At 43.0% G+C, this 20,559-nt stretch overlaps 2 protein-coding genes across 4 annotated transcripts in view; one reads left to right on the top strand and one right to left on the bottom strand.

The window, feature by feature from the left end:
- Positions 1–1,704: 1,704 nt before the first annotated feature.
- rnf26 (ring finger protein 26) lies at positions 1,705–4,982 on the bottom strand. Its single transcript, XM_061681746.1, has one exon. The coding sequence runs from the start codon at positions 4,601–4,603 to the stop codon at positions 3,311–3,313; it is 1,293 nt and encodes a 430-aa protein (XP_061537730.1). The 5' UTR covers positions 4,604–4,982; the 3' UTR covers positions 1,705–3,310.
- Positions 4,983–19,390: 14,408 nt separating this feature from the next.
- mcamb (melanoma cell adhesion molecule b) overlaps positions 19,391–20,559 on the top strand; it is a 46,351-nt gene continuing 45,182 nt past the window's right edge. For all 3 annotated transcript variants that reach the window (XM_061682066.1, XM_061682067.1, XM_061682069.1), the window contains exon 1: positions 19,391–19,521. In XM_061682066.1, the coding sequence (XP_061538050.1) occupies positions 19,458–19,521 (64 nt within the window). In that variant the 5' untranslated portion in view covers positions 19,391–19,457. The remainder of the gene's footprint in view (positions 19,522–20,559) is intronic.

The following is a 20,559-nucleotide window of genomic DNA, read 5'->3' on the forward strand; positions in this document are numbered from 1 at the left end:
AATCATAAAAACGTTAAAATAATAATAATAAAAAAAGATGAATGTGCTGCAGTGTGGGTTGTGTATCCAAGCAGCTGTGTTGTAAACGCACCCTGAACGCACCCTGTGTTACCTGTAGCAAGCGTGTCACGCATGTTCTTCTACCCTCCCTGGGCGTGCTTTTTAAAGCTGTTTGTTGGCAACAAGTTGACTGTAAAACTGAAGGAAAATCATTACTAAAAGAGACTAAAATAATTACACACATTACATATTTAAATACAAAACATACATCGTTTTAGAAATCGCCAGCTTAATGCTAACAGTATTGACGGGCTAGCTAATGTTATCATTAGATCACAGGAGGGATTTACCTTCAAATAACGAATATTCACACACAAACGCATAGTAACACATGCAGACAGGTGCCATACCAATACTCACACAATACATATATTCTTCCTAATTTGCGAAAAACGATCTTAATAAAGTTTTATTGCGACTTTAATCTTCTACTTTTTTGTGTGTGTACTGTAAATATGTAGCTGCATGCACGCAGCGCACCACACTGCCACCATGAGGCCAAGGCGCGCATAGCAGGAACAGACATGGCTCATACAATCATGGTTTGTGTAAAAACACAAACGCGACTGTCTGACATGAAGTTCCTGTTTTAGGGGAATGATGTTTTTTTTTTTTTCTTCAAGCAAATACATAGATCATACCGTTACCCCAGGCGTTCCAATGTTTTTATTCATGGCTGAATTTGATTTGTATTTGTTTTTTTAATATTGCTTTTATTGAATATATTATTATTTTACTTTTTACAAACTTATTTTCTGGTTGTTCTTTTAAGTTATATTTAAACTTGAGTTTTGGTAGTTAAATAAATATTGTTTCAAAATCAATGAATAATCGTTTCCATAATCTCCCAGCCCCAATATAATGTATACATATATTATCTGTCCAAACAGTTGGCTTCATATTTTCCTTGAATCATCAGAGAGGATGAAGTATTTCTAACAATATTTTATCTTTAGACTGAACTCATAGTTAGCCTTAAAAGCATTCCGGTACCATTTACCAGTACTGTTTGGAATTACGACAAAGCTGTTGTTACTTGAGTCCAATATTCTGCCAGAGTAGCTGCCATTCAAATTGACCTACACCAAAGTCACAAAATGGTATTTACTGCTGTTTTATTATGAAAAGTGTCACTAAAGTGTGGCATCAATCTCAGCTGAGTTACATTCAAGTCTGCAAATCACATTGTCTTCATTCTTTCACACAGAACACTTGTTCCATTGCTGCATTCGTAGGAATGGCTTACTGTATGGTGGCATAGAAATACCTGAGGAGGATGCAGATAACAAATTATTGACTGTCACTCACAAAACCCGCAAAATATCAAATTAAGTCATCCAACAATAGAAAAACAATTCAAAAGGTAGACTCTCCACAGCATCATACATACACACACACAATACCACGATGATTTTATGAGAAATGTAAACTTAATAAACACAAAACACTTCAAAAAGAATTGGAATTCTGTACAGTAATCTGTATTACTATACAAGAAAAAGGCATAATAAACATTTTGTGTTTAAAAAAAAAAAAAAAAAAAGGCAAATAAGGGCAGGGGGGGGGGGGGGGGGATCTGCAAAAATACGAAAAAGGAAATTGTTTAGGATCCATGTGTGAAAGTCTAGCCATATACTAAAAAAAAACAAGTAATTTAAACAGCTCAGCAAAATTAGCATGACGCTGACATGTTATTTAAGTCAAAAGTAGCACTTTCACTTTCTAGTCTCACAGAAAATAATCCACGGCTTTCTTTTATCTTTCCATCTACATGTAGTGTACATACATAAATACTACTACCGACAGTCATCTTAAATATTTTTTTGTATTTCTTTTCTAAAATGTTTGTCTTTCCTTTACATTAAATAACCCAAAACCATATTTTCATCACTTTCACGTTTCTTTAATGCTCCCCAAAAAAATCAACTTCACAGTTATCCATTTTCACCTCCTTGCGTGTATTTTTAAGACCTCTTAGCAGAGGTGTGAAAACAAGTGAGCCGTCTGTGTCATTTGCATTTATTCATCAATAAGAACAAACAAAAACAAGCCTAGGAAGTTAAAGGAGATTGGACCATCCCATTTGTGAGCATTTGATATAGTGACTCTTTTAAATCGTCACTAAAGTGTTACAACGAGTGGTACATCAATACACCAGAGATGGACTCCAGCCAACCATTTTCTATAACGCTGGTCCTTATTAGGGTCAAAGTCTGACTATTGGTACAACAGGGCACACATCACTAGTCATAAATTAACCTAAAATGCATGGTTTGGGCAGAAAGTCAGAGTACCTGGGGAAACCCACGCAAATAAGCGGCCAAGCTGAGATTCAAACCCAGACCTTATTGGCTGCGAGGCAGATGTGCGAACCACTTCCTAGTGTGCTGCCAAAGAGAAGAATAGAGGAAGGACAATCCTCAATAAAGCTAACATGAAGTTTTGGGGATCTGGGAGGAAGCCCGAATACCGGGGGAGAACATGCAAACCACACACAAGGCCAGGACTGAGATTCTAACCACAAACTCTGAGGCCGAAATGCTAACCACTAATGAAGCGCAGCACAGTCAGGTCATTGGATGAATGGATTTGCTGAAATATCATCATCATCATTAGGATGCAGTCTGTCCCAGATGACCTTGGGCAAAAAGTGAGGCTCACACTGGACTGGTCGCGAGCCAATCGCAGGGCACACGTAGACAAACAAGCATACTAGCTTTCGCACCTACGGACAATTTACTATTAGTGTCTGTAATGAACTGAACATGCATGTTTTTGGAATGCGGGAGGAAAGCAGAATACCCGGGAAAAAACACACACAAGCAAGAGGAGTACATGGTATGTCCACACAGATAGGCTGGAGCTGAGATTTGAACGCCGAACCTCAGAACTGAGGCAGACTTGCTGACCACAATCCACCGTGCTGCCCAACTGTACAACAGTATAGTGGAGTTGTTCGTTTTAGTTAGTTGGTTTGAGCATTTGAGTGGCAAACTCTTTCTATGCCCTTTCTTTTATCCCTTGTCTTAACCTTATTCTTGAGTTTGGCTGTTCAAAAATTTCTTACTGCGATAAAATGGGGGAAATAAATAATAATTGAAGAAGGCAATCATTTTATATGGCTATTTCACGGTCACAGTGAAGCCGGCATTTATCCTTGCTGACTTAAGTCGAGAGCTAGAATACGAATAAAAAAAAAATAATAATCATCATCATTTCACTGGCAGTAAAAATGAGTTATTGTGCGGCTTCAGAGGTACACCTCAATGGTGTCGAAGATAATGCGGCGACATAGCGGGCAGTTGTGCTGGTGGAAGGGCTGCTGCAGCAGGATGTCGGTGCAATCTCGACACAAGCACAAGTGTCTGCAGGGCAGCAGCACCACCGTCTTGGCGCAGTCGTGACAGATGACACACATCTTCCGGTGCTCCTGCTCGTTCAGCAGCGTCAGCAGGTTCTCTACCGGGGGCCGCCACAGCCGGTCGGCCTTCAGAGGTCTCGCCGTGCTGGACGACGATGACGGCGACGGGGCCGGCCGCTCCCGTCGGTCGTCCCCCGCTCGCCCGTCGGGCGGGTCCCGCCTGTTCTCCTCGCCCGCTCCGGTTTCACCGTGGAGCTGCCTCCTCAGTAGCAGTCTCAACGCGCTGCTGTGGCGAGACAGCTGGCGCCAGATTCTTCTCTCCAGCAGGTAAAGGTGAAGCGACATCTGGCGCAGGGGTCTCATGCCCGCGCGTATTAAATCCAGGGTTAAATGAAGCGACACGTAAAGTCTCCTCACGGTTGGGAAAGAGTTAACGGAAGCCGCAAGTCGCCGTGACGCCTGCCCGGTGACTTCCGGATTGCAGTAGGCGGTGGCCGTCAGCGCGATGCCGACGGTGAGCGCCAGGCCGTACGCGTTCAGTATGAAGATGCTAATAAAGATGTGCACCAGCGAGGCCAGGAAGTCCAACGCCAGCTTGCAGGGGGACCACAGGAACGCCGACGTGCCAATCAGGCAACTGTAGAGAAAGGTGACTGAGGTCAGCGTGAGCTCCACCGCCATCTGCAGCGGGCTGGACACCGTCTGCCACACGCCGACCACGGCCGAGTAGAGGTTAAGGGCGGCGATGAGGGCGTAGTTGACCACCGTGTTGACCAGGTAGACCAGGAGGCTGAGCGCAATGCCGCACGCCTCGAGCAGCGACAGCAGCCCCCGACACACTTGCTCCTTGCAGCGGAGCAGCACGTGTGTCAACAGGTAGCCCACCATCTTCAAACTCTCCAGAAGCCCCTCCAGAGACAGTATGACGCCGCCCAGCACGGACGCAGCGCCGTGGGCGACGTGGGACGTCGCCTCCGCCGTGGAGAGCAAGATGAGCAGCGCCAAGTTGCCCAGCTCCACGAGGGAGTAGACCAGGAGTGCAGGCAGGTTGATTATAAAGTGGTACACTGCCAGGAAAGTGCGGACGAGCGTGTGGACGAGGAGGAAATTCACGTCCAGCATTAAGCAGGCTGCATCGAGGCATTTTCCTACAGTGGAAATAGCAATGTCGACTGGTCCCATCGCACTGTGCTCTCAGTGTGTCCACAAATCGAAGTCCATGTTTATTTGCATGCTCAGTTACATCCCATTTGTTGCACTATCCCTTCAAAAGGTAAAGATAATCAACCGTTTTACTTTTCCCACTTTTGTCATACAGCGAGCTGACATCACGAACGCACAACCGGATGTTTGCGTTCAAATATGAAACGGAGACTTCCGCCGCATTTCCGTACTTCTGATTACTCCGCTCGTATTTGGGAACCGAAACCCGATTAGTTCACGTAATTACCTCAAGGGGAAGCAGAATTCGACCAAATGAATGAGATTATAACCGAAGAAACATTGACTATTCGCTTCAACACGCTTTCCGTCGATGCGGTGGGCGCCATATTTGTTTTGGTCGTGACTTCCCTATACTTCCGGGGTGTGAGTGTGCGCCTGCGCATACCCGCCCTGCTTTGCTCCGTGGAAAGCGTTTATCTTGTGTCAATAGTGTATAAAGCACTGTAACTTATTCGCTAGGACAAGGAGAGGATGTATTATTTTATTATAGATTCGTATGGTAATATTTTTAATACTAAACAGGTCTCTGTGTTTTAAGTCTTATTTGGACGAGAGAGAGAGAGAGAGAGAGAGAGAGAGAGAGAGAGAGAGATACTTGGGCCATTCCAGATTTAGAGGACAATTTAGGCAGCAACAATTTTGAAAAACTGACCACTTTTTTATGCTAAAGCAGCAGGTAATAAACCATCACATAATTCGTTCATCTTAACCATGAACGGCCCACATTTTACAAGATACAGTAGTTTATTTGTTATATATATTTTGCAACAGAGTTTAACAGGGTTTCATTCGTTTGAGTGACAGACGTCATAACGGCTGAAAATAGTGAACAAATCTGAAAAATAGATGAGGATTTACATTTGGTCCACCCATGGTCAGAACATTTAGCTCAGTCATTTCTATTGAGTCATGTCGCTCATTTTTTTCTCTCTTTCTCTACAGTATTAAAAAGGTTTTAGTAAGAGTGTTTCATTCATATTAAACGACATGGCTTCAGAGCATAATTACTACTATTTAAAATGTATTTTGAAGCAAAACCTTTTAACATACCAAAAAAAGCTGATTTAAAAGTTGTTTTATCTGTCATGTTTTATATTGGATGACTGGTTAGCACATCTGCCTCACAGTTCTGGGGACCGGGGTTCAAATCCCGGCCCCGCCTGTGTGGAGTTTGCATGTTCTCCCCGTGCCTGGGTGGGTTTTCTCCGGGCGCTCCGGTTTCCTCCCACATCCCAAAAACATGCATGGAAGGTTAATTGAAGACTCTAAATCGCCCGTAGGTGTGAATGTGAGTGCGAATGGTTGTTTGTTTCTATGTGCCCTGCGATTGGCTGGCGACCATTTCAGGGTGTACCCTGCCTCCTGCCCGAAGATAGCTGGGATAGGCTCCAGCACGCCCGCAACCCTACTGAGGATAAGTGGTGCAGAAAATGGATGGCTATTTGATATGTACATTGGTCATCAGGAGAGAGGGACAAGTGGAAAAAAAAAGCCATCGTTTTTTTTTTTTTTTTTTTTTTTTATAACAGTTGTGACTATAAATTGCAGTCCATTTCTACTAAATTGTCAGGCAAATGTAGAACAACACACGCATTAGGGGTTAAAACAAATGGACGGAAACACAATGCGACAGATGTCCAGGCAATATCAGGACGTGTTTTTCCTTATGTCACACGACTCATGCATTATTTTTGTATTGTTTTTCTTCACCCATTTCCACCAACCTATGAATCATAACAATGTCTTTGGTATTTCCTTCCTCACCTTAATCGGCATCATCCTCCCCATCTGAGCTGCTTAGTATTGAAATTGTGTTTTCTTTTCAGGGGTGGTGGTGGTGGTGGGAGTCTGATATGATTATAGGAAATCCTGTTCCAAACCTATGGATATATGACGAATGGCATTTGTTTAAGTGTCTAATGACACAACTGGGATAAGCAGAGGCAATACAAGCAGCTATAAAAGGTATTTTGCTTCTGTCTTCGCAATAGCGCTTCTTGCTCCTTTTATGGTAGCGAACCCTCCCTCTGGTCTATTAGCCAGACAGCCAGTCAGCTTCCTGTGTTTGTTTTGTGCAAGTTCAAATTGCTCCTTTCCAAACAAATGCTTAACACAACTTTGCCGCTTCTGCAGGGATTTCTCAAGGGTCTTTTATGGGCCAATGAAATATCATGTATCAGGTGCAACATCATGGTCAAAAAAAAAAAAGAAGCCCTAGCGCCACCCTAAAAAGTGCAAAAGATGTATACAGTGGGGATAGGATGAATGTGAGACAACAAAACAAGTGACAGCCTTGAAGTGTTTCTTTCAAAGAGGCACGGATGATGACGTAGCAGCGATTGTGCGTCTCGTCGCCTGGTCATTTCCCCCTTTTAAAAGACAGGAAGCATGTGACCCGCTCTTCCTCATCTTTTGTCTGCTCATGAACCCCAGGAATTTCAAGAACTATACATAACTCTTCTTGCCCACAGGTGAGGCATTACATGCTTTGCTCCACCCCCCACCAACCCCCCTCCCCACACACACTTCACTCCAGCAGTGGTTTTATGTAAAGCTTGCTCATGTCTCAAACTTTGGCTTGCAACACAAAGCAAAAAAAAAATGGACCAAGTGACAGATTGTAAACTGAAAAACTCATAAATTGGGGCAATTATAAGTCAAGGTACCACTGTACTTGCATCTAGTTATTTTTGTCAGGATTATGATAAAATATAAACTAGATTTAAATTCCGTATTAAGAACCAACCTTAAAATTCTTAAATTCATGGTTTAGTCCCGTTAACTCCCATGGAAAGTTTCAAACTTTGAAATTGACCGGAATTTTAAATCGACTGACAGCTGGAAGATATCTAGTTTATTTGAGGATTTGGAGTGGTGATCCTTTCAATCACTGATGACTTTGGCAGCTTGCCAGTACAAAAAGCTGCCATCTCAAATGTAACTGTGCGATTTCACATGATGGGGGTCAGAGTGACTAAAGTTTTTCTCTGGGAAAACACAAGCAGCAGAAATCAATTTAGTTGAGGACGAGACCTTGCGTGGGACTTTATAATAGATGCTGACCCTCCGATTGAATCCCAGCATCTCTGAGTGGGCGGACTGTGGGGGAACGGTGTAAGAAAGGAAGAGCGACTGACTAATGATTTTTCTGGTGTGACTCAAAAAGTTATGAATAGCATGACCAACATAGTGGAACTCGTCCAGGAGGAATTCCTCTTCTTTGATCGTCCTTTCTCGGGACCTTGAGCACGTCATCCGTGCATCTGCAGGATGTTGCTAACGGGAGCTGCGACTTCCTACTTCGTGTCTTGCTATCCTGCATCTGTACAATCAAGGAGCCAGATCGGTTTGGATGCCATTTACAGTGTAATATGAGATGCATGTAAAGAACAGGGACACACTTCTACAAACACACCTCTTAATCAATTAATCAATTAATGTTGGGCTAGATGCCAGAGGTGGGAGTAAGCCACATATGTACAAATCACAAGCAAGTCTCAAGTCACTGTGGAGGGGGGCGGGGTGGTGGTGGAAGTATTCACACCTTTATAAAAGTTAAATTAACAACAACTGAGATTATGGTTGACTGAATTTATTGCACTGAATTGTTTTCAAGTTGTTTTAAACTTTATTTCTCAACAAACTTTGCTGTGTACTTTTTGGTGACAGCCTTGTAACTCCTACGGTTCTTAGGAGAACACAATAAAGCAAAAGCCAAGACTGTTTTCTGTTGGTCAAACATCATTAGAATTGTACCTAATGGGCTCAAGGAGACTGAAATAGATTCATAATTAAGGGAATAATACATGACATAAAAATGTTGGCATCCTTCAAAAAAAAGTCATGTGAACAATATCTGTATTCCTCCTTTGTCGTCTACTTGAATTAAATCACTCAGTCGGGTTTGTTAATTTATTTAAAAGCATTGACTCTGACCAATTGTCATTAGATTAAAGGTTATGTTTCATATGCTCAGTTTAGTAGTGCAGAGAGCTTTATCACAGAGCCGACACAACAGATGACATTTTGATGGTGACACTTCAATAAGCACGTTCAGTAGTATGAAAATCATATTCACGTGTAGCTCCTCACAATTTGTACTATACTTCGTATTAGTGGAATGCGCTTTTGTCAACAATATTTTTATCGCCGCGATTGTAATGCCAAGTGATCCCACACAGCAGACCTATATATAACGCAGCCGGCATCTTCTCGCGCAGACACTTTCGTCATGCCTGTAAACGTCTCCACAACTTTAAAAAACATTTTTTTGTCTCCACAACTTTGTGAGTTTTGTAGTGACGGAAGAAGTTCCACGTCGTTGTTGTTGTTGTGTCTTTAATGCGCGAGTTGCAAACCATGCATCGTTGTTAATGCAGGTGTCTCCATCACACTGTGTTGCCAGGTTTGCGTGAATGACGCCCCCCCCCCCCCGCCCCCCCAAAAACGTTTCTTTCTTTAAACAAAAAAAAAAAGGGCAAACTGTCTTAATTAAAATGCAGAGTTCCAACTCTAAACGAAATGACTGTCAAGTCATGTAGTTCAAGTCAAAGTCAAGTCAAGTCTCTTGGCTACCAGATCACGGTCAAGTCAAGTCTTTCTGAAGTATTTGGCAAGCAAGTCGTAAGTCATAAGACTGGCAACTCGAGTTGACTCGAGTCAAGTCATTTGACTCGATTCCCCCCCCCCCCCCCCCCCCCCCCCTGCGAGACACAATTCTGACTGTGGAAAAGTGTTTGTTTTCTGTACCAGCGTGATGCTTGCATGAGGTTGGCGTTGATTAAATGACTTTAACCCTTTCAAACAATTTGGGGAACGGTCCGTATCTGAATACTTTTGTCTGTGTAGTTTTTAAATGGGAAAATTAGTCAGTTTGTCGCCATAAGGTTTAAGAAAAAGCCTTCATGTGAAAACATGACCATTTTAAAAGTTATTGATAAATAGTAACATCTAGGGATGTGCACTGGTATTTATATTATTATAGAACTAGTGTATATTTATTTATTTATTTATTATTTATTTACATTTTTAGACAATATGAGAAGAAATGGCTTTTGTTTTTCACATGAATAGTATCACATATTCTGCATTTTTCTGATAAACAGATGAGCTTGTAAAATTTGAGTTCGAAGAGGAATGCGACGGTGTGTCAATATTGTGGTTTGGTAGAATTTAACACTGCGTTTGGCTGGTGACCAGTCCAGCGTGTAGCCCGCCTCTCACCCAAAGTCAGCAAGGATAGGCTCTAGCTCACCGAACTAAGTGCACTTCTTCAAACGACAAAAACTTCAAACGACAAAATGTATTCGCCAATGAATCCAAAACGTCATTAAGGACACATATACATTCAATGGCATACCAGTATGATTTATTTCCCCAAAAGTCATAAAAACACATGCAAGAAGCCCAAACGAGGAAAATCCCCATCTACATTACATTAAATCATCTTTTTTCCACATAAAGATTTCAGTGGGGCAATCCTGAAGACTAACCCCGCCCACTCCATGTAATCACCATGGCGAAGCAATGTTCATGTCTTGTCCTGTGCGGTTATCAAAGTGCCTCTTTGTCACATTCCTCGTTGTCGTGTCTGCGTTTTGAAGAAATTCTGATTCCTCTCCCACTCCTCCCTCAGAGCCCCTCACCACAGCAATGATTGGAAGCTCCCGCTGCTACCGTCCCCGGGTAGCAGCGGGAGCAGGGACAATAGGCGTCTGTCATGATGGGCGGACAACTCCCAGAATTGACTCCCTTTCAGGACTGGCCTCGATGGCTCGGAAAGAATGACTTCTTTTCCTCTCCTTCCTTCCTTCAGTCACTGACTGCTTGGGCCTTGAGCACAACACAGAGCCTCGGTGGGGTAAACACCAGTCGTGTGGAATCATCAATCACAGGAGAGGCATACACACATGCATGTGCGCACACTCAGACGCACGCACACGGATACACACACAGGGAAAGCTCAAATCTAGCGTGTAAAAATACAACAGATAATGACACCAATTAAAATTCTAAAAATCAATTCTGAAGTTCTGGGTTCTGGAGTTTGCATGTTCTCCTCGTGCTTGTGTGGGTTTTCTCTGGGTACTCCGCCTTCCTCCCGCATTCTAAAAGCATGCATGTTAGGTTCGTTGATCACTCACTCCCTTAGATTGTCCGCAGGAATGTCCGAATGTGAGTGTGAATGGAGGTCTATATGTGCCCTGCGATTGGCTGCCGACCAGCCCAGGGTGTACCCCACCTCTCGCTAAAAGGGGGCTGGGATAGTCTCCAGCTCACCTATGATCCTAATGAGGAGAAGCACGATATAATTCTTGGACGGATAATTACCAAGCACATCTGGCTCACAGTTCTGAGGCCCGGGTTTCAAATCCCGGCCCCGCCTGTGTGGAAACCGGAGTATCCGGCGAAAAGCCACACAGGCACAGGGAGAACATGCAAACGCACGGCCGGATTTGAACCCGGGTCCTCAGAACAGTGAGGCAGATGTGCTAACCAGTCGGTCACCGTGCCGCCACAATGCGTTGAGAATATCTTGCACAACTTCTCCCATTCATTCTGACGCGCTCGCCGTTTGCCACGGACATCCGCGCAGCTCCTCGGCACGGCCATCGGACGGCTCCTTCCTTGGAGATCGTGTGAGGGCTACGTGCATCCGTGATCCATGATCAGCTGCAGGACTTGTAGCTACTGTACAACTGCGCGTATGCACACGGGGAGTGAGGAAATGTGGCGCGGCAGCATTGCAGCTCTAATCGGAATAAAGTAACATGTTATTCTTTGATTTGTTGTCATTCGAATCCGAAAATTCAGTATTTGTTATGGACTCAAATGTTAACCACCCGTTCGCGCATTCCCCTACAAGTAATCAAGACCAAAAACTCCAAATAGCCTTATGTTTTGTATGAAATCCTACTCACTTCGAGTGAGAACAGGCTACAAGCTACTAAACACGTGTCATTAATTTAACACGTTGTTGTTGTTTTTGCAATAAGGAAGTTGGTCTTTCATATTCGGCACTTTTGACCTGTTGCAACTTGCAATGCTAAAGAATCCAAAGTGTATCTGACAAGAATAAATCAAATGGTTATCATCATTTCATGGAAAAGATGTTTCGTTTTTTTTTCTCAATTTTTCTTTCTGTCTTCATTGCTTCCTTAATACTTTCTTCCTTCTTTTTATAGGAGAATATGTCACAAGGGTGATATTTAACAGTTCACACTTTGGCGGTGCTGCAGGAAGTAAGCTTAGTGAGAAGATCATTCCTGTGACACTTTGTCATTTATTCTCTTTTGCAGTGAAGGAATGGATAGTTTGTTCTTTAAGGGTACAGGCTCTGTTATGGTTCATGCTTGTATGGAGAAAACAGCTTGTTTACATGCGAGTGCTGATTTTATTTTGGCATAAACTTAAAAAATGATTTGATAGGTGGTTCACTATGCTGAAGCAGAAGTTATTTTTAAACTTGCTCTTATTCTTTCTTAGCCTGGGAACAGTTTGGAGGAGGGGGCTGACCTTTTCCTGCTTATTCAGCCCCCTGATATAAACCCACTGGCCTACAAATTCCCACATACCCTTTCCAGGATGTATCACATTAAATTTAGTAGAAAAGGGACTCTCGTTTTGCATCTCATCCTCAAGGAATTTTTAGAGGCTTCTCCATAAACAATATTTTCCCCAAGTTGGCTATTTTTATTGACGTGTAATCATTGTTGCATTGGCTGTGCCACACCTCTGCTCCCTGGCATAATTTACTGACCTTGGCTGAACAATGCACTTGGTTTGAGAATGTGCTATCACTTCAACCCAGAAGTGCTGCGCTTCACTCCGGAGGAAATGAACGCATCAGCATACCCACGTAAACTCTTTCAAAACAACACATCAGATTGTTGTCTGCAGGTTTGCAAATATACTTTGCTGTCTAATATTTGGATAGAATAACCCAAATTACAATTGTATCCTTCTTTTCATAGCTGCACAGGAGAGATGTTGTGTTGGTATCCTATACAACACAAAGCCCAAACAACATGACATCCGAGGTGGATCAGAGAGTGAGGATGTCCTATCAGTATTGCTCTTATATTTCCATCAAAACACAAAGGGACATTGTCTGTATCGCCATGAGCTGTTCCTCTTTGATAGTTTTATGAGGGAAAACATGAATCACATGTACAGAAGACACCTGTTGACTGAAAGCAGTGTTCGACGTACTTCAGTTCCTGAGTACTGTTGAAGTTGTCACAAAATAATGTGGACTTACAGTGAGATCCAGTGCAGGAACTGCATAAAACTTTGGGGGCTGCATTTATCTGGAACACCTCACAACATATCTGAATTTCTAACATACAACAACATACCTTTATCATTTTTCAATTTCATTGTTTGTAGTTGTGTTTGTTCATGTGCTCTTTGTTATCATTTTTTGTTTTATTTGTGCTCTCGACATGATTGAAAATGAGGGCACAACAATTTCTCGATGATGAACCAAGGGACTCCATGAGACATCACATATCATAAGCCTAAAAGTATAATTCAGCATAAGCATAAGTCATTGAAAAATCCCGTTCACAAAATGGGTAAGAAATATCAATGGGCTTGCTACAAATTGTGTTTTTTCCTGATGTCTGTGGAGATTCTCAGTCATCCAGGTCTTGGTAAGCTGCACAGGTTGAATGAATGCAACTGGACTCTTGTAGTTTATTGAATTTGTTGTTTCAAAAATACTTAACTATGACTTTGGCAACTATGCTATTAGGCTAACCATAATGCTATGTCAGTGTTGGCCACTAGGCTGCTTTAATTGGCGCAACCCCCATGAACAGTCAGAGACTCTTTCATTTTGCAATTGAATGACCACTCTGTATTAAATATAAAAGGCACAATTGATGGCTCTGGTGGATGCCCCTTAGAGTTGATGTGAACTGGCTACATTGTGGGCCACCTAGGCACAAAAATAGATTAAAAAAACTGACCAAAAAAAATAAATATTTTTTTTTATCTAGGCTAACGAGACAAAGGATAGATTATGTGTCCTGTCGCAGGGCCGTCACATCACACATACCACATTGGCCAGATTAGTCTGGAGTCTATTTTGGTGATGGGTATGGTCCAACGAATTTGAGCATTTGTCCCCAAGCAGAGGGCGTGCACATCCAGCGTGCGATGCTGTTGGCACCGACAAAATCTCCCTGAAGCTCTCTCATGAACTCTCGGTTGAGTTGCCAACAAACAAAACAAATACATTACTTGGCATTGAGGAATACAAATGGAAGACAAACAAATCCAATTTGTAAACATAGAAACACATATTCTTGTAACACAACTCCTCTGATAAAGTGTTCGTCTACTTTCTGAAATCAAATCAGTTGTATCCGGTAAATAATGTGCCAATACGTTACTCTACAGCAGGTACTACTCAAGAGTTAATGGTGCTGAAAGGGTCCAAACATAAACACCCGCCTCTCCTCCATCTCTTTGGAAGCAGCTGTTATCTCCAGTGTGGAACTCCTTCCTAGTTCCAGTATCTTTGATATGCCTGGCTGCTCCACTGCCAGTCCACTTGGCAGCCACATGTGTCAGACTCTGTTTTCCTGGACTGAGGGTTAGAGATCAGCGTGCAGCACACGTCTCACCCTTCTTTCATCTGCTTCCAAGTGCACCGACTGGGAAATTTCACGCGTTATTAAACAAAATCGTGAAGAAAGTACTCCGGTGCCCAGGGTGTGAGGTTTTACGACAGACTTTGCAGATCGCACGCAACAGCGGGTACTTTGGGCCTTCCGATCTTGGCGCTCGTGATTGTGCCGATCGTTCGGGTTTAAAACGAACCCCCCGCCCCCCTGCTAATGAGGACAAGCACTACAGAAAACGGATGAATGGATGGATGGATAGTGTAGTGGTTTACTTGTTTGACTTTTGTGCGGGTAATGTGGGTTCAGTTCCTACTCAGTGACGATGTGAATTTGATGAGGAAGGGTCTATATCAGTGATTCACAAAGTGTGGTATGCATACCACTAGTGGTACATGACAAAGAAAAAAATATATTAATAAAAATAATTCATGACATGTTCAAACTGTGGATAATATTACAATATCTTAAACTTTTTTTCCCAATCCAGCACAGTACATTTGTTAAGTAAAGTTCTGTTGTGTTTAACTTTTTTTTTTTTTAAAGAAAAACCTTTTATGTACGAGCAGTTTGGGGGAATTTTCATTGTGGAACCATTATGAACTAATTAAAAAAAGTAACATTTGTTGTAAATATTACTGTAACTATATTTGTATAATATTATACAAAACTACCCTCCTGCCTACCCACCTTCCAACCTACCTACGCACCAACCAACGATAAATACCTGACCTGTATACTAGTGCACACGCAGACTGGCGTAAAATAAATAGCGTGAGGTTACTAAGCCTGACGGAGTTAGCGCATTAGTATCTGCTCAACTGTGGTACACTTGGACCCTGTTTGTAGCAGCTGAGCTCGGTGGCATAACAGAGGGGTGTGGGTGTCCTTATACAGGCTGGGTAGGTGACGGTTGTCTAAGTTTGAGCTTCAAGCTTCAAAAGAACAAACAAATACATAAGCAGTCATGCTCATAATTTTAATCAGTCATAGTTTCAGATTTGCAAAGGGGACTTTGACAAGCGTTGGCTGCTTCGCGTTCCCCTTGTTTAAAAATCCCTGTCCTTCATGATATTTACAATGTTATTGTCCTTCTCAGACTGACATTTACACAAATCTGTGTATGTAAATGGGCAGTGATGCAAGACGATGCCACAAACAAACATGATGGGGCTTTTTACTGCTGGGACTTTTTTCAACGCACTTTTACCGAACATGAGGAATAAATAAGGTGGGCTTTAGAGGTAATACAGGCTTGATTCTGGAATTATCAAAGAGATCAAGGAGTATTTTTTACAAATACTTGGCTGAGCTGAGCTGACTGTCATTATACACAGCCACAGTCCATCCATCCATTTTCTATAGTGCTTGTCCTCATTCGGGTCACTGGTGAGCAGCAACCTATCTCAGCTGATTTGGGGCCAGAAAGCGACATACACCCTCGATTGGTCGCCAGCCAATCATAGGGCGCATGTACCCAATCAACTATTCACATTCACACCAGTGCATAATTTAGGGTCTTCAATGAACCTAACGTGGATGTTTTGGGACTGTGGAAGGAAGCTGGAATACCTGCAAAGAACATGTGAACGCAACACCGAAAGGTCATTTTTGACGGGAAGTTTTGGACCGAGGGTTAAACATCAGTTTGGACATGCTGCAAGTATAGTAGCAATAAACCAAAGTATTGGACAAATTAAGCAACGATGATCCATGCCACAGTCTGAGAATGTGTTTCATCATATAAAACTGAGTCCTGTGTTATGTGCTCTATTACAGTTTGGCAAACTGCACACATTTTGCATGAGTGAGAGCCAAATCAATGTTCACTCATAGGCTGATTACCTTCCAGCAGACCAGCAGAGAGCGAGAGACAGAGAGAGAGAGAGAGGAGGCAAAGAGCAAGAGAGGTCAGCATCACATACTGTAAATGATATGACGTTTTCTGGCAGGTGTTTTAACTTAGTTTGTACTGCAGGCCTGTCCACTGTCCAATTCATTCCCTGACTTGTGTCCATATTAAGATCGGCACCCTGCACGGAGAGGGAGTCACCCTGTTTTGATCAAGATATAAAGTACAGTTAATACAGTTTACTCGAGACCGTAGGCGACAGGGGAGTTTATTTATGCTTCTGACAACATAGTAGTAACAATCTAGCTTCCCACATAAATAGTCACACAATATTTAGCTGGTCTGTCTTTAGTGTTGATAATGACATGCTTTTTTTTCGTTGTGACATTGTTTTCATAATATTATGCAATGTCACAACATTGATTTCTGCATTTTGTATTAATTTATTGGTGCAGATAATTGGAGAGTCCAAAATGTATATTTTATATTGTTGTAAGACACTGCAACATTATGCATGGCTTAAACATTAACGCTGTGCTTAAATATAGGAAATAATAAAAAAAAACTGTCCTTAGTGAATTAAAATGTACTGCACACATACTGTAAATGAAAATTGTACCAAAATAAATGTCTACAACTAGCAGACTCTCAAACGTTAACAGCAAGTGTATTGAACCTAAGGTTAAACACAACTGAACTGTAATTAGCAGTGATTCTTTTGAGTACCAATAGAGGGAGCCTCTCCACCACTCGTGGTACCCGTGCATCCATCCATCCATCCATTTTCTACCGCTTAGCCGAGGTCGGGTCGCTGGAGCAGTAGCTTTAGCAGGGACGCCCCCAGACTTCCCTCTCCCCAGCCACTTCATCCATCTCTTCCGGGGGGGATCCCGAGGCGTTCCCAGGCCAGCCGAAGGACGTAGTCTCTCCAGCGTGTCCTGGGTCGTCCCCGGGGTCTCCTCCCGGTGGGACGTGCCCGGAACACCTCACCGGGGAGGCGTCCGGGAGGTATCCGAATCAGATGCCCCAGCCACTTCATCTGGCTCATCGAAATTCACTCATCTATACAAATTTATGAAACATGTTGCTTATTGAATATTTTGTGTCGAGATTAAACAAAAATGTATCAGATGGGCATGATATTATATTGAACACATGCACTGATAGGCAATAGCACTGCATTAAGGGCTGGGGCCGTGCCCACCAGATGGTGCAGTTTTTGTTTGTTTCTAATATGCATTTTACATGTAATACAGAGCACCCTGTTTACATGAACGTGTATTATAATCCTTATAATGCCCTTTTTTGGGGGGAATTCACCAAGTGGCAGATTCTCTCGTGTGTGTGTAAGTCAGAAAAGGCTCAATTCTGGACATGGGCACATTCTGTGGCCCACTAAGCACCTTTCTTTCTCCGCATGCTGGAGGCTGTGGTAATTACAGCGCCCCGTGAAGGTGAAGCATATTGCACTTTTGTATTTTTTTTTTTTGGCACAAAATTTGGAGGCAGTTACTATATACATCACCATGAAAAAATGTTTGCTCCCCCCCCCCCCCCCCCCCACCCCTTCTCAAATTCTTACATTTTTAAAATATTTGATACTTTCTGGTGTTGTACACGTCTTCAAACTTCAATGAGTCACGCTTCTCAAGCTGTTCTGCGCAAACGAGTACGCAAGTGGGTGTGGTAGAATTGTGGCGGTGCACCTTGAAGATGCAAGCCAGGCGTGTAAAAAGAAGAGATTTATGCACAGAAAGGAGAATGTGGCTCTTAATGTTGAGCACCCTGCCTGTGGCCAAACAAATGTGTTGTGACCAGGAAAACCAATCCAAGCAGTATTGTAGATTTTTGCTGCTGCTCGTGAGCTTCATCTTTATTTCAGTTGTAAGGTTTTATAAAGCATTACAACTAAATCAGTTGTTGTCTGTGTGACCTATAACCCTGCCATTGGAAGAAAAACCCCAACTAAAAAGACAATTGTAGTTTTGATGGTCTGGAGAGCAAATTGTTGTTGTTGTTTTAAAAATTCAGTTTGGGTTAACTTCCCACTCAGTGACGGTGATAATTTGAGTGTGACAGGTTGTCTGTCTCGTCATGTGCCCTGTGAGTGGTGGCCAGTCCAGGGTGTAGTCTGGCTTTCACCCCTGGGAGTCCATTTTCTAAGCACTTTTAGAAAATGGATGGATGTTTTGCATGATGTTTTTCTGTTGGAGTATTGTGAGTATTGAGAGCTTTTGTATTAGTTTAATGAGCTTTACAACACAATACATACAGCACGTTCCAGACCCACCTACAATAGGTAATAATCAGAGATCAGAGACCATATAAAAACATTTCTTAAGTCATTTTACCCCCTACAACAAGCTTTAAACACATTTAAACTGAGTAAAACACACTTTTTAAAGAATTCCTAAGTGCCTTTTCTCACTCTTTTTCTCGCAGATAAGAGGCTGAGCGTGCTGGCTTCAATGATTCGTCATTTCCAATTCAAGTTGACTGTAAAATTGGCACAATAAACAGAAAAGAATGAATCACTGTACATTTAAAACCCCAAAATGTTCAACCGAACCATATACGCAATTTCATCGAACAAAAGTCTGCTATCTTAATGCTAACATATAATGCGAAACGCCACGGCAATTAGCGCGGATGTTACAGCAATTATAACCCTTCAAATAACTGCTACTTGACCACACACAGAGCAGCAACACATTGTGTACAAACATAACATGCAACCATACCCACAGGCATCGAGTTCTTCTGCTCTGTGGGAACAAGGATGATTAAAATGGCAAAACGTGCCACCCGCTTCTTCTTGCTCTTAATTATGCTGCATGTCTTCCAGCAGACGCCAGTGCTGCCTGGCATGCCGCTGCATAAGGTTGTATACACTGGAGGCAGGCAATTCTAAGTTTGGACTTGCCCGTATACTGTAGAAAAAAATGTGTTTGTTATATGAGCAATTTGAGTTACACGCTTGGCCGCCGACGACTTGAACGCATAAGTCAAAGTGCCGCTGTAGTTCATTCGTAACCTCGAAACGCCGCCTGTGGAAAAACGAGGACCGTCTTCTTTCAGATTCCTACCAGTCGACAAACACTTCAAGATGCCAACAATCAACAGCAGCCAGCAGATCTGTTTGTTAGTTCTGCAATGCGCGAGCACCAGTCTCGCTCCCTCCTCCCTTGGAGCGTGTGCGTCTTCAGGGCCGCTCCATGCCGCACACACCCTCCAGTTCCTCCTCCTCCTCCTCCTCCTCCTTCTCCTCCTCGCTCGCATACAAACCTTCACACACACGTCGGACCTCCGCACACTGTACCGAACAACGAGCATGGACGCACGGCTCTCTGCCTCTCTGCTCGCCGGACTTGTGGTCCTCCTTCACGGCTTCACGGGTGAGTGGAACCGCTGGCCATGGCGGAGATTCGGAGAAACTTTTTCAAAATTATCATTATATATTAATCTCGGCTTTCTGTACCTAACAAGTCTGCACAACAGTTGCGTGCCTGCAGATAAACTTCTCAAGAAGTGCAGGTTCTGTGTAAACTCCACGTGACTCACCCTCTTGCTTACATCGATGCGCGTGTTCACAATCCTTCAAGTTTCAAAGTGAAGTAGGCCAAGTGAGTTGTTCAACCCCCGAGTGCGGATTTGCAGGCAGGATGGCTATAACGCATTCAGTGCATGTGAATTATAAATGGCGCCTTTTGAAATGTAAAATATCACCGAGGTGTGGTGATTGAGCAGGTAAACTGAAAGAAGATGTACTGTATGACGCACCGTGTAAAGTTGGTCACACAAGCCGGCTGCATGTATTTTTAGTCCTGCACAGAAGTTCTCTGCTTTCTGTCAGCTCGTGTCTGAGCCGAGCAGTACGTTCCGGTCACATAACATGCAGTGGACGTGCATTGTGATGCATGTTTTAAAATGGGTCGAATTTACTCGATGGTCCCGAGGAAAGTAAAGAAGGTTTCCTGTGCGTTTGCCATTGGCTAGATAAAGGCTGTGTGTTTATTTTGAGAGCAGTGCGGATTTCAACTCATGTGCGGCTTGATTTCTTGTTTGTGTGTCACGTGCCCGTGGATGCTCACGCGGCCTCCGCCCATCCCGAACCTTTCCTCCCTTTGACGGTCGGACTTCCCTCCCGGCCTTCTAATGCCTCTTTGTCTTTGACCACCTTTCCCTAGCTCCTCCATTCTCATTGTGTTTGTTCATCTTCCGTTTCGGGTCAGCCTGACCATTGTTCGCAGTCTTTCACAAGCAATTCCCCATCCCGCACTTAGTAATCACTTCCTGGACCCCACCTCACTTGCACCCATGCCGCGTAAGAGTCACCCGCTAACACCTAGAATGACTTATTTATACACATATATTTGATCTCTTCAAGAGAGTTGATTCATGTCTATTTAAATATGCCAAAGTCTTGGGAGACA

The sequence above is a fragment of the Phycodurus eques genome, chromosome 7 (genome assembly GCF_024500275.1).
Source record: "Phycodurus eques isolate BA_2022a chromosome 7, UOR_Pequ_1.1, whole genome shotgun sequence".
Lineage (NCBI taxonomy): Eukaryota > Metazoa > Chordata > Actinopteri > Syngnathiformes > Syngnathidae > Phycodurus > Phycodurus eques.

Coding starts and splice junctions, on each gene's coding strand:
- rnf26 (XM_061681746.1), bottom strand. CDS start 4,603: ATGGGACCAGTCGACATTGCTATTTCCACTGTAGGAAAATGCCTCGAT.